This window comes from Amblyomma americanum, chromosome 8, assembly GCF_052857255.1.
Source record: "Amblyomma americanum isolate KBUSLIRL-KWMA chromosome 8, ASM5285725v1, whole genome shotgun sequence".
NCBI lineage: Eukaryota > Metazoa > Arthropoda > Arachnida > Ixodida > Ixodidae > Amblyomma > Amblyomma americanum.
Genome location: NC_135504.1, coordinates 83,001,225 through 83,016,255, shown reverse-complemented (window position 1 = coordinate 83,016,255; position 15,031 = coordinate 83,001,225). Strand labels below are relative to the sequence as shown.

General features: G+C 45.8%; 1 protein-coding gene across 1 annotated transcript; it reads left to right on the top strand.

The window, feature by feature from the left end:
• The first annotated feature begins 949 nt into the window (after positions 1–949).
• On the top strand, positions 950–14,328 carry LOC144100485 (uncharacterized). Its single transcript, XM_077633426.1, has 8 exons — positions 950–1,051; positions 1,631–1,715; positions 4,790–4,952; positions 6,168–6,215; positions 6,524–6,638; positions 10,369–10,485; positions 12,601–12,707; positions 14,195–14,328. Exons 1-7 carry the CDS (start codon positions 976–978, stop codon positions 12,702–12,704), a joined length of 708 nt encoding a protein of 235 aa, XP_077489552.1. The 5' UTR covers positions 950–975; the 3' UTR covers positions 12,705–12,707; positions 14,195–14,328.
• The last annotated feature ends 703 nt before the right edge of the window (positions 14,329–15,031 follow it).

Here is a 15,031-nt window from a genome sequence, read left to right as displayed (position 1 = left end):
GGGGCTGCTGGTTGATTCAAACATTTTTTACCAATCCAAGGGTGATGCTGCAACCACTAGGGGAGTTCTGGAGCACATTGCATGCGTTCAGAAAGATTGACACTAAAATCGAGAGGGTTCCAGGGTGTCTAGAGGCTACCTTTCACAGGCGCCTACCAAGTGAAAAAAAAAAAAAAACTGAATGTGGGTAGAATAACTAAGGTTCATATGTAATATACATATAGATATAGCAGGTATCCGGCCGTCCAGGTCCCCAAAAAAGCGACTCACGTCACTAAAGAAATGCAATTGCCACCTTCCTACCGTGTCGCTGCAGATCAGTTCATTGGGCGAGAGACCGAAGGCCGCCTGACGAAATATCTGTTCAAAATGCCATACGGGAGCTTGGGATGCGCGGGATGCATCTGATAAGCTCTGCTGGTGGCTGTGTTTGTAACAGCTACGTGCCATGGCAGTGTCGCATTGCTTAACCGCTGCTCGACTTTGCATTTTGCTGTAGCCTAATCAAACCTACGCAGTGGCTCAGTGGTTGCGGTGCTCGGCTGTTGACCTTATGGATGCGGGTTCAGTCCCTGCCGAGGTGCTCGCACTGGGACGAAGGAGGAACACTAGAGGCCCGTATACTGTGTGGTGTCGGTGCAAGTTAAAGAACCCCAGGTGGTTGAAATTTCCGGAGTTCTCCATTACGGCCTCCCTCATAGTCCGAGTCCTTTTGGGACTTTACTCCCATAAGACTAAAACGATACCGTAGCCCTTAACTACAGTGTGCTTCATAGTCCATGATCCTTTTCGGGAAGTTAATTCCCACAATTTACAATTTCAATTGCATTTCTAATTTTCAGTGTCCCTTTTGTTGAACCGCCTTTCCCCTCAACTTTGATGACAAAAATCGCAGCGCGTCATGAGCATAGAGCAATTAATTAATTGGAGACTACTTTAACTTGCAGTCACCGCTGCTACGCCATCGGTGCAACGATGCTCCTTCAACTTCCATGGAGCACAGCACGAGCAACATGTCCAGCATCGGGGCCTGCCAAGAAAGAGCCTCGGAGTAAAGTCCACCTCTCTGGCATCAATGGTCGCGATTCTGGCGCAGTTACCTAGGCGAGGTGGCGAGTAACCGAGACGACTGACTCCAAGCATAAAATGCGCTTGTGCAAACATCATTGCTTCTTTTTGGGAGGGGGCAGCCGGAAAGATTTGACATAGGTGGCATATAGCGGTCAGCATCCAGCGCAGGGTAATATCCTTGTCAAGAAATTCTGAGTGACGGAATAATGGGTGCATGCAGAAGTGAAGAGGAAATATCAAGGCAATCTTCATCGCGGTGTCTCTGAATGTGCTACGGTGGTCGCAGCATATGTTTTAGGTTTTAATATTTTGTTTTCTTCCTTGTAGGCAGCCTTTGCCTCTGCCTTCGCTAGATGAGTGTGGCTCCTTCTCTTCATGCCCATTAGCCTCCGCTGTTTCTGTCGACTCATCAATGAATTTCTGCTTAGTTAAGCCCTTAGTTCAGCCTTTATAAGTGTGCCTTCCTGCTTTCTGCATGCGCTGTCTGTGTCCACTAGTTGAAGCTGATATCCTGAACACCATAAACAAACTAACCCTGAACAACTCCACTTTGCTTCAGGACGTCAGTACCTGTGCTGCGCCCGTCAGCTTGACTGTTCTGAGCTTCAAGCCCTGTTCCGATCCTCGCGGCTGCCAGAGAGCCGGTAAGTTATCGAGCCAATAGCTTTCTGCCGGGCAGAGCTTTTTACTAGCCGCAATGCAATACTGTCAGATGAGAAGTTACCTTGCCTCTACCTGACGTGAGATCTTGAGATTCGGAGGAAGCATAACATTGTATGCACACAGGGGGCTTTTGACCCAGAATAAGTATCAAATATGGTGGTGATATATCTTAACAGGTCTATGGGCTGCTGGCAGATTCAGACATCTTTTTTTACTTATTCAAGGGTGGCGTTGCAACTACCAGGGGAGTTCTTGAGCACTATGCATGCGTTGAATAAGCTTGACACTAAAATCGAGTGTTCCAGGGTGTCTTATAGGCTCTCTTTCCCGGGCGCCTTTTAAGTTAAAACCAAATAATCGAATGTGCGTAGAATAACTAAGGTTCATATGAAATGTACATATATGGATAGTAGGTATTTTAAACTTAACGTAGTGAGCACGTTGTTATAGCCTGCTGTAGAAGAAATCGCAAGGTGAACAGGCACTTAGTTGGGCATAGCGCATTGAAAGTCGAAAAAAAAGCGTTGACAGAACGATAACCCCTCTATCACTCCAAAATCAACTATAACTGTTAAGATATTTTAATGCCGCAGCATTCGAGCTACCGTTCACTATTAAAGTCATCATCTGTCCGCCCGTCCAGGTTCCTAAAGAGGTGGCTCACGTCACTAAATAAACGCGATTGCCACCTGCCCACCGTGTCGCTGCGGATCAGTTCATTGGGCGAGAGAACGACAGCCGCCTGAATAACTATTGTCTGTATATGTATATGTATATGGCGGCTTGTCTTGAGCCTGTTGAGCTGCAGGACGACACGCGGTTATGTGTAGAGTGCCCGTATGAAGGAAAGGATGATTGGCACGACCGCTTGCAGGAAGAGTGTGTGTTAACCTGCTCGCGGCACCGTATCATGTTTCCGTCACAGGTTCTTGCACTGGTTTTTCCAGCACAGTAAAAAAAAGTGCAAGCGCAAGCCCAGCCATTTTTGGTGAAAAAATTTGGAAATTGCTAAATTATAAGATAGTTTTTACAGTAATATTGAAGACAGTGGTTATTTCGTCTGATACGTAGCAAAAACTTTCTTTTTAAGTGTTTCCATCGGTGGCATCTAACGGTTAAGACTGCCATTGAAAACCAAATGGGGAACGCTTTTTACGATAGCAAACGCGTTACAAGCAAAAAACAAATTCAAGGCAGCCATCGGGTGATCTGTAGATGTATTGATTGTATAGTTAAATTACATTATATCAATAAACTTGCATTGACAAGTGGTTTCCTGCTCAAAAATGCTTTTGTCCAGAATTGCGGGGTAAGAGAAAGCGTTGGTGTCAATTTATAAGATTTTTCTTTTCTTTTCATTTTTTGGTGCACCCTGCTTATGAAAAGTGCACGAATACTCCCTCGACATTCAATCGGGCTAATGGTGGTACTAATTAATATTAAACGATTTGAAAGTGCTGTTGTCGCCATATTAGTAGACAGTGAGTTAGGCGTGCTTACGAGCGGTAGTCTACAAACAGGTATACCACAATGGATGCCTACACAATGAGCATTGTCGAGGTGATTGTCTTTGGGAAAGTACCACCACATTTCTGCATTTCTCATTTCTGTATGTTGTCTGTTGTTGTGCTGATAACTCAGTCTGAAAATTTGTGTTTATGCCGGGAACGTCACATTAGTGAAAGACATGAGAGCGCAAAATGGCAACACGGACAAGTAAGGAAATAGGACGTGCTCGGCACTTTAAACAGAATTTATTCAAGGAAGAGCGTTTATATAACCTCTGCCCTTATCCATGCTCTTAATCGCTGTTGATAAACATTCACCTTTCACAGAGATGCATCAAGAAACAGCATTTCACTGTGGCGAAGAATAACTGACGTGTCACTAATGCAATTATCACCTCGCTTCTTGATATAGAAGGCTTCCACGAGCTCACTTTCTGTCTTATCTCGGCTTTCCAAAAACACTTTGCTTTCCGATAGTTGAGGCTTGCAGGCTTTACGCCTCTGTTTCGAGCAGGCTTGGCAGTAATCTGACAGATGGGCACCTTTCTCGTTTAATGAATTCTTGTGTTCAAGCAGGCGTTCTTTAAGACACCTTATGGTTTGTCCAACGTACACCTTGCCACATGTAAGCGGGAACTCGTATACCACACCTTTCTTGCAACCAACATGTGGCTTTCGGTGTCTGATGGCGTACTCTTGCACTTTTTTTCCTGCCAATGCGTGAACACATTCCGGCAAGTTTTCGCGGTGCTGAAAATACCACGTCGGCCCCATATGTATTGGCCACCTCCTTGAGGTTGTGAGTAGTGTGGTGCACGTGAAGTACAACTTCTGGCCTTGCCAGCTTTTTTCTTGAGGTCGGTTGCTTTCCTTGCTTCCCTTCAGCTTTTTCAGCAAGGTCTGATTGACACTGCTTTTGCTATAATGAGTAAATTTTACGCATTGACTGCTTTATTGTTTTGATTTACTTTGACACTGCTTTTGCTAAGAGATGTTTTAAAGCTATGTTCATCGTTCACCTAATGGATCATCATTCCTTATGTCTTTGTCATTTTCTTTTGTTTCATGATTATTGTACTGAAGGGTTCTATATCAATTTTACATGGGATGCTATCTGGAGGCACACTTGGCGGCGGGATGCTGACATGAACAGTGCGTGTCTTTGCCTGTTAATCTTGTGATTGCCCAGCGCGGAAATAAACGTATCTGCCTTCTACAAAAATAAACTAGTTGGAAGCTGCGCTCGGTACATGTCGTGTGTGTTCCTTTGTTGTGTCCCGTCTTCTTCGCGCAAGTACGCACCCGTTCAAAGATGAAGCCAACTCGCACAAACAAGACTGTTACTTCATAGCCCACGTTTCGCTTCGGCACTTTAAATCGCACGTATTACTATTTAATTTGCAATTTTAATTTTCAGTGCCCTTTTTGTGGTAAACCCCGCTTCCCCCTTGAATCTCATGACAAACATCATAGCCTGAGTTAATGGTTAGTAAGTGTGTGACGAGCATAGATTTACTAACAAGAGACCACCATTTTCGCCTTTGCAGTCACTGCTACTACGCTGTCGGTGCATCGATGCCCGGTCAATATCCACGGAGCCCAGCACAATTAACATGTCCACCATCGAGGCCTGCCAAGAAAGAGCCCCAGTGCCAGACAACCTTCGGGATTGCAGCGCCTGTGGTTCTGCTTAAGGCACCGATTCGAAGTGTAAGTAACCGATGACCTAGTCCAGGCATAATACGACTATTTGCACATTATCGCTTCGTTTTGGGAGAGGGGCAGCTCGAACAATTGTAGATAGGCGACGTATAGTGGCAGCACTGAACGCAGGCTAATATGCATGACAAGAAAGGGTGAGTAGGCAGAACCTGGGCACAACGGAGGAGTGCTTGCGAGGGAAGGGCCTCTAATGCTATTGCACTGCAGTCTTGAAGGTAGGCTAGCGTCATGTTGTGTGAAGAAAAAAAAGTGTCCATGACCACGAAGTGATGCGCAAAGAGGACCCCGGTGTGCTGAACGGACCCATTAGCGCGCTCACGTGATGCCCTTAAAGCGACTCTTAAATGATTTCAATGGGCATGCCTGTTGCCATGTCTGTTCCTTATCCTTTTATGATTTTGAATGCCCTCTACTTCTATTCACGTGCTTATTATTTCGTGCATAGCATCGTTTTGAAACGTTGCAGCTATTTTTGTTGTTAACTGTGTACAATGTCGATGTCTACTGATGTATTTCTCCCTCTGCCATGGCCCCTACCATGGGGCTAACAGTATTGTAAAAAGAAAGTGAAATGGCTACAGCAAAAGCAGCTGCACTCTGCTGCGGTTTCTTCATTATTTTCATTATTGCTTTTCACAGCACAAAATTACGCCCATATTGTCGCTGAAGAGCGTACTCATCAGCTTCACGTCTCGTGCAACGCTGTTACTGTGAAATACTAAGTATCATTGGCTTTGCTGCGTTGCAAACAAGCTGCAGGTCAAAGTGTCGCATCGTTGGACCATCTGTGACGATATTTCTAAAGTGTGCTTGCCATGGACTCGCTCCTGCTATCCGGCTGGATACAGTAGGCGCTGAGCCTTTACGTAGGCATTCAGCCATAGAAAGATCGCAAGGCTGTCGGCTTTTATTTGCTGATCAATTTATCCATTTGAAACTTCTATTGAGTCCATATTTACAGTATCTTGGATTCATTCATCAGACCTGGCTGGGGAAGAGGTAGCTCAACGTAGGTAATAGGCATCTCAGCAAAAGGCGCGTCCGGTTCTTTGGGAGTAACGAAAAAAGTTCTAAGAGCGCGCCCTGGAATAATCTCTGCCGTTGTGGCTCGTGTTAAAGGACCAAAAATAAGTGGAACGCAGGCATTTTCTATCCTTCGTCATAATCTGTCCCCGCTAATCTCCGTGTCATTGTCATCTGCAGGCGGCCGCTACTGTCTCTAGCCAGGCTCACTATTCCTCGCCACACAAGGTACGTCGATAATCCCAAGCAGCACAGGTAGTTGGCGCATTATTGGAAATGCCTGGTTTTACTATGATCGTTTGTTGTTCTGGCCTCTACCAATAATTTCCAAAGCTGTGCCGATATTGACTGTGGTGTTGTGGATAGTCCAAGAAACAATTGGTCGACTTTTGACCTTAATAACATCCAATGGGGTGATTGAAGCCACTGCATTCTATTTACGGAAACCACATTCTACGAACTAATTAGAGAAGCACCGCCAGTATTTTCTGCGATGTTTATACGACATTCATATCAATGTAGTACGCTCTTCGCAGGAAGAACTCGGCGCCTTGGATGTGGAGCGTAAGCATAACCTGAGGGCTTCAGGCGTCGCCTCGTCCGCTGTGAACTTCGGGAGCTGTCCCGCTTCCTGCCGTTGCCAGCGAGTCGGTGAGAGTTTTTTTGAAGCGAAAAGCTTCACTACACTAGGTACAGCAGTCGCCGCGTGCGCCGGAGAATGACCTTGAACGACCTTCAGCCCAACGACGCTAGCCGTATATGACCATGCATGGTACAGTTATGGTGTCGGACCCTTGACTCTTGACCCCTTAACTTGATCCATGACCTATAGTTGACATTTGACCTTTGACAGGGATTGAAGCCACGTGACGACATGCGATGGGGGTGTCGTAAGACCATGTGATACCACGTCATAGCCACGTGGTGGTGTGGGTATATATATATAGAAAGGCTGTCGCGAGCGTGTAGCGGAGCTGCCATGGACGAGCCTCAGACGAGTAGAAGTGTGTGCCTCGCTACGGGGAAGATTCAAAAGTTTTTCTTCGTGAGCGGCATTGGATACACGGCGAACGTCGAATGCGGATTGCAGATGTAATAGCATTCGTTATTTTTGTCCAGAACTGGGACATATTTCAATTCAAAATAACGAGCTGGACAGGTATTGATGGTTTCAAGAGCGGAAGACAGGTTGATGGGTAAATGCTTACGTTCAGTGGAAAATTCGTGAAAACCGAAAGCGTGGATTGCTCGATGTCCAAGCGTGAGGAGCAAGTGCCTTAGAGTAGCAGGTAACTAAGAGCCAGTATGAGTGGTAAAGTTTTTAATAATGAATATTGTGTTTATCCATTTGGCACATATGAAAAAGTGGGCGAAATAGACTACCCTGCAGTGTTTCTCATCTGGCTGTTCAAGGCTTTGTGTTTGATTATTTTGTCTAAAAATTCTTCCGAAAAAAAAAAGCACTCGGTAATATTCGTCTGTGTCTATGAATCGTGTGCACTCCTCTCAAGAAACTGAAACCTTGGCCGTAAAAGGTTTGGACCGATTTTTCCCGGGACTCTGACACATTAACATAAGCACTAGGGAGCCTAATGGGACAATCCTACTGTCGAGAGAACTATATTTTGAGCGGCGTGTCCTCAGCAAAAACGGCTAATGCAAAGCCGCACCAAATAGAAAAAAAAATATTAGCCCTGCAATGTTACTCGGCTTAGTGGAGTCAGTCACCTCTTATAGCTTGATATAATTTAATGATCATTTATAGCTTCATACGTATAACTTAGAATTCGTGTAGTGTGATGTTGCGGAACAGATTTGGCGATCACATGGAAAACATGAGGAGAGCACATGAATTTTTGTATCCTTCTCCATATCATATGTCGGCCCTACTCGCGTAATTTCATTCTAGAGGCCAGTTTACTCTGCGATGTAAGTGTGCGTTAAAGAACCCCAGGTGGTCGAAATTTCCGCAGCTCTTCACTACGGAGTCCCTCATAGCCTGAGTTGCTTTGGGACGTTAAACCACCATAAATTAAATCAAATCAATGAAATCATACTTACTGCTAATATTTACTCTTTAGTACATTGTTCATTGCCGCTTGAATGTAACCATACATCAAACTTGACTGCCGCATTCGCAATAAGATATCTCCTCCATTTTAGCTCTTCAGCTCAGAGATGAAGGTGTGTATTGCTTTTAACACTTAACAAAAGGTCCGCACTTACTTCCCTTGATGCTATGAGAGGGCGTTAATCTCTTTAGTGCAAATGCCTTTAGGAATCCCTACATCACCACGTTGGAAACAAATACATTGTGAGCCTGAGCCACCGCGGTGGCTGAGTGGTTATGGTGCTCGGCTGCTGGCCCAAAAGACGCGGGTTCGATCCCGGCCGCGGCAGTCGAATTTCAATGCAGGCGAAATTCTAGAGGCCCGTGTGCTGTGCGATGTCAGTGCACGTTAAAGAACCCCAGGTGGTCGAAATTCCCGGAGCCCTTCACTACGGCGTCTCTCGTAGCCTGAGTCGCTTTGGGACGTTAAACCCCCATAAACCAAACCAAACCAACATTGTTTGCCTGGGAATTCAATAACCGCCCCTTTTCATATTTGCGTGCCCTTGCATTCTGCATGATGCGTGTGATGTGTATGATAAGCCTCGCGATTGCATGGATAACAGAGCCGTCTAATGCACCTTAGGCTCGCTGTTGCAGGGAATTTTCGGTACTGATGTAGGATGCTGCTCAAGTACGGCGCGGCCAACGCCCATAAGAGGAGGCGCTCAAGCCAATGGCGTCGATCAATTTCCATGATGCCGCATTTAATCTGACTAAGTCGTGATTATTCCCAAGTTGTTTGGCACAACTAGCGATTTCACGGTAGCTGGTTTATTCGGATCGCTCAACAGGGTGAACCGCCCGACACCATTGGCTGGAAGGCCTCCTTTGAGGGGAGTTTATTGCCTCGTTGGTGAGTTCTACCAAACTATAGACATATTTCCAGAATGCTTTGCAGGGTGTTGTGCTAATGAACACACCGAAATATCAGAGCTCAGTTTTTCGAGGCCTGCTGAAGTTAGATGCATCATACACAAAGCCACTACTATAGTGCTCCTGCTGAGAGGCGTGCTGTTCGGTGTTTTGAAGGGTGGGGTTAGTGAGGGCCATTACATGTCCCAGCCTCCCAATCGCGAGTGCATGATGCAGGATTTCTAATCCCAAGCTGAATTGCTCAAGCGATACTTGTTTCTGAAGAATTTCCGGCATTGCGATTATTTGAGGTTAATAAAGCACAGAAATCCCTCAGGAGATCTGGGCAATCACACGCAAGAGGCAATGACTTTTCAACAGTGGTGACTGGAAAGGGACGCACGCTACTTACACCATCGAGGGAACGCAAATCGCAGACATGCGACAGTATTCGTGAAAGCAGGAATACGAAAACAGATTTAGCGAACTCAGTCCTCTTTTCTGTTAGCAATATGGAAAGAGCTGTACTCAACTAGCCAGGCAACTTGGCTATTTCGATAGCCTTGCTTATTTCGCGGGACAAACAGCTCGTTATGTCTGTCAACCATTACGCGCCATATTAATCACGATGCGCAGTTCTTGGAGGCAGTTCCGGTACTTAGCTCCTAGATGTCTAAACAGGTTTGCGAAATTTATTAAGGCAATCCGTGTTCCGTGTTTCATTGCTGCGTCGACCAGGTTTACCAGCAAGAGAACTGCTGGAAACACATCGAGGGTACGCGAATCGCGGAAATGAGACAGTATATGTGAAAGCAGGAATACAAAAATAGATTTAACGAACTCAGTACTCTTTTGTTAGCAATATGGAAAGAGCTCTACTTATTTGATGTAGGCGGTTTAGCTTCCCAAAGCGACTCAGGCTATGAGGGACGCCATAGAGAAGGGCTGCGGAAATTTCGACCATCCGGGGTTCTTAAAGTGCACTTACATCGTTTGTATGGTTTAACGTCCCAAAGCGACTCAGGCTATGAGGGGCGCCATAGTGGAGGGCTCCATAAATTTCACCCTCTTGGGGTAAACAAAATTTCGTCTCCGTCGAAATGCGACCGCCGCAGCCGGGATCGAACCCGCGTCTTTCGGGTCGGCAGCCTAGTACCATAACCACTAAGCCGCCGCGGAGGCTCGGGAACACTTCTATTGGTTTATACCTGGAACATCTCCAGTCACTTCTGTGTGGTAATTATTTCAATCCTTACAACTCAAGCTTCTTAAATGCCCAAATTTTCAGATGTAGTTTGTTACCTGCTCACTCAAACTGCCATCACGAAAATTGCGATTGCACTTAAGTAACTTTTTTATTCGTGAGCTTATCAGTAAGTAAGCGACGAAGTGGGCAGAGTTGTTTTCTTCTTGCAGTGAACTCTGCAACACCATCTGTGCTACGATGTCCGGTCAATGTCCACGGAGCCCAGCACGAGCAACATGTCCAGCATGGTGCCTGCCTCTGCGATTGTGGCGAGGCAGCGGTGCGAGGTAATGAAAAGGAAGGGGGCGACTTCATGGTTTTGGCAGACCACTCAAACCATTCGACGTAGTCGACGTATATATAGATAGCAGCTTAGGACAATTTGCGATGTCAGCGAAGTTCACGTGTCCTAAACAGCCAGGTTGTTTTTCCGGGCACTTTTCGCTCACAGTGCCAACGACGACTACGGAGCCATATTTTGGGCATAACGGGAGCTTCAGTGCTGTCGCGCTAAAACATGCTTTTTTTGCACGTCTTCGTAATTGTCGATCATAACGTACACGACCAAAGCGAAATCAAGCAGTTTGTCTTTCTGAGGGCAGTTAAGTCATAAATGATAATCCTCATATCATCATCAGCCTGAATACGCCCACTTGAGGACAAGCGCTCTCACACACGTAACTTACAGCTGCGGCTACCTTAGCCCCCCCCCCCCCCCCCTGAAAAAAGAACTTATCAAACTCATCCGCCCACCTAGCTTTGAGCCAGCCCTTGCTACGCTTACCTTCTCATGGTGCCCAGTCGTTCCCTTTAACGAGCACCGGTTATCCTGCCTTCGCACTACAAGCCCACACCCCCTTCTTCATTTTGTTTTCGAATAGGATGTCACTAACCTACGTTTGTCACTTGAATCACTCTGTCCATTTCCTCTCGCTTAACACTACATCTATTTCCTTTTTCATGCCTCACTGGGTTGTCGCCATTTTTAGCTGAACGTTTTTTCGTTAGCCTCCGCGTTTTGTACCCCACAGCTAGTACCGGTAATATTCGTGCTGTTACATACTTTTCTCGGGCTGGATAATGGTGAACTGCCATTCATGATGTGAGTGAACCTGCGATATGCGTTCCACCCCATTCTTAATCTTCTATTGGATTCACTCTCGTGATCCGTATCTGCGGTCACTACCTTCCCTAAGACGGTGTATACCTTACCACTTTCAGCACCTTGCTGCCAATTGTAAACTGCTGTTCTCTGCCAAAACTGCTGAACATTTTTGCATACGAATTTTCATACCCACCGTTTTGCTGTGCGTCTCTGTGTCATTGATTATGCTTCGGAGTTCATCACTTGAATGACTTAGCAAGACAATGTGGTCAGCAACTCGGAGATTACTGAAGTATTTTCCATCAAGTCTTATCCAAAATTGCTCCCAATCCAGGCCTCTGTATACCTCGTGTAAACAGCGGTGAATAATACCGTTGGCGAGATCGTCTTCCTGCCTGGTACCTTCCCTGTTTTGCAGTCGTTTTGCTTACTTTCTGGAGAAACATTACATGGTGACATTACATGGTGACATTACACAGTCAGGCTCATCTAAAACCTGACTCTGTAATGTCTTCATGACTGCTGAGCTTTGGACTGAGTCACATGCTTTCTGTATATGCTTTTCGAGGCTATATATGGGAGTCAGTTGACCTGATTGACTGATCGACAGTCCCCTGATCGACTGTGTATATATATAATGTATTGAACAATAGGATTTACAAAAGCCTGCCCGATCATTTGCTTGATTGAAGTTTTAAGGTTGCCCTGATTAGTAAGCACCTTATAGACACTGAACGGTAAGTTTATCGAACAGGAATTTGTGAAACCCTTGACGTCCCTTTTTTATGGGTTAAGGTGTTAGCATTCATCGAAGATTTTTGTTTGCTCGAGGTCATATGGTTGCTTTGGTTTGTACGGTTTAATGCCCAAAAGCGACTCAGGCAATGAAGGGCGCCGTAGTGGAGGGCTCCACATATTTCGCCCTCTTAAGGTAAGCGAAATAAAAAATAAAAAATATGAAAACTGAGGGAGAAACTGGACAGAGAAAGGCTTTCTCAATTCCGCTCTTTAGCAGACTTAAGGAAAATCCTGTAATTTTTCTAACATAATCTCCCCCCCCCCACCCCTGGCCTTACAGATCTACCTTTACCTGACGCTTACCAGCCTCTTTCCTCTTTTGCATTGCTCGTAAGGCTTTCTTTACTTCTTCATTTGTTACTGGTTCTACGCTACTGTCTTTCTCATTGACGTCTTGATTACATTGGCTACTGTAGATTTGTAACTTTTTTTCAGCAAGCTTATCCTATCCATATTGCTATCCATATTAACAATATTAACTATCCTCTCTATATGGCAGCCTCCAGCTTTGGTTGTGTCTTCGTCATGTGGGTGCGACCACCACGTCAACAACCACTCTCCGCGGCTTCAACACACCGCTGTGACAGATGCGAGAGGGTTTAACAGGTGAGAGGGATTGCCTTATGCTTTTTGGCTGTGCTGTTATGTGCATTTTCATGTTTGTCTCTGTGGTGACACGAAATGCTTTTCACGACATGTGTAGCCAAACCCTTAACAGCAGTCATGGCGTGCGCTATGTCGATGCGCTGCGCAAGGACAAATGACAATGTTCTGCTGAAACCTGGAGTTAAGAATGCATAAGGTTCAATGAACCTTGCGCATGTGCTCCACACAAGCTTCCTCAGGCACAGTTGTTGAAGAACGCATGTGCTAAAAGAATTTGTTAAGTTACTGTGTAGAAAACTGAAATATAAACCGTAGGCTACACGTGATAAGGAAGTACACAATAAATTAGGCCGCGTGAAAAGTGCTTTAAAAAGACGGAAATGATGGTGATATCAAACAACTTTTATCGAAACAATTTTATGCCGTTTTCTCATTTGACACACACTGCTTCATAACCACAACCCGAGTGAAATCTAGGTTGAAGATAGGCTAACGAGCCCACAGTAAACAGCCTCTTTTCTTTTTGAGTACAAAAGTTGAGAAACAAAAAAAACTTATTGCACTTGGTTTTACGCTCCGTACACACTTCTTCATTTTAGTTCAGCTCTAGCAAAGGAATTCAGCTGAACAGCAGAGCTCTCAAAGCTGTGTGGAGACCTGATTTAGTGATGCTTGCTAGGGTTTTTGTTTAGTCCTCTAGAGCGTCACACCTCTGCTCGATCCTCGGTAGAAGGCGTTCGTTATTAGATCTGTCATTCTTGAGCCGTCTAATGACCAGTCGACCCGTGCGAGTTCCTGTACAAGGCCCATCTTTCTAGCAGTCAGGGGCCACATTGGCCTTGGACTGGCATTTTCGTGGCGCATCGTCGTGAATTCTTTGAAGGATATCTCTTCATTGGCCAGCTGTTTGTACTTAGCCGCGGCTAGCACGGCCGTGCCATTGTGTACTCCTCTGAACTCTCAGCAGTGCCTGTGGTCATCCCGACCACATGGTCATCTTACTCCTCTTGCGCGCTGTGTTGCTTGCGGACATGGTCAGACACGGCGATGAGGGTTATACGTTGCCCTTACAGGAAAGTTGTTAAGCTTTTGCGCAATTCCGTGAGTGAAGCCACCACGTTGGCTTCCGGCATCTGAACCAATGTTGGTACTGTGGATGCGCAGCTGACACATTTAGGTTATTAACAAAATATAAAATATCAATTGCTACTTTTAGGCGACTCTGAGCTTAGCACAAAGAAAAAACTATTTTAGACACGGGCAGGGGGTATGATTGCCTTAGCTGTTTACGCGCCACTTCATCATGATCCGAAACTGCGGGCGCAATTTCGCATCATGGCAGCATATTTCTTGTGGAGGCAATTTCGCCTCAATTTTATCATGATGTGAAATTGTGTTCAAAGAGCCACTGTGCTCACTGGGAAGGTGCACCGTGATCTTATCGGTTGGTGTGCGACAAAGTGGGTACAATCGTTTTCCTCTTGCAGTCTCGCTGCAACGCGAGCGGTGCAGCGTTGGCCAGTTGACGTCCATGGAGCCCAGCGCGAGTAACATGTCCGGCATCGGGACTGCCAAAAACTTTGTCCGCCGCGATTTTGGCGCTGACACCAAGCCGACGTGGTGAGTAGCCGGTCGCTGACTTCAGACAAAAATACGTTGGTGTTTCTGTGTTGTGCGAACAACTCCCCGATGAACACAACATTTCTTGGACGTCCTACAGACATCCCGAACGTCCGTAGGGCATCCAGGGAAGTTTTAATGCCCATTGGGTCGAACCATTCGATATATATATAGTTGACGTATAAAGAGCAGCGCAGGACAACTTTCGATGTCGCCGTCGCCGCACAGTCCTGGGTCATGTGCTTGACATGAACTGTTCTCGTAATGAGTGAAGGACAATGTGAACCGGAAGATTAAACTTAATATTTTCAGCGGTGTTTTTTAAGAACCGTAAAGGTGGGGCAACTTCTGATTTTCTCGTTTAGTTGTGTTTGATGCTGGCGCATTTTTGCTCTGACTTCGCTTCACTTGATCGCTACAATCCTTTCTGGTGGTGCTCGTTGTCCTCCCCTCTCTACTGTCGACTCGGCAATGAAATTATGTTAAGTGCTGCCTGTGTTGAATATAGTTAAGTGAGCGATGTGCGCACCGCTGCTTTCAGCGCCTTCTGCCCTCAGTCATTGAACAGTGACATTAAACTGTACTCGGTTCCGAGTTTTCTCTGGGGGACGAATTCGACGAGTCTTGTTTGCCTGACCCTATAAGTTGAAATGAGTCCGGCGGAAGTCTCGGAAGTGAGGAAACTGCTATTTCTTGGGCCGTGT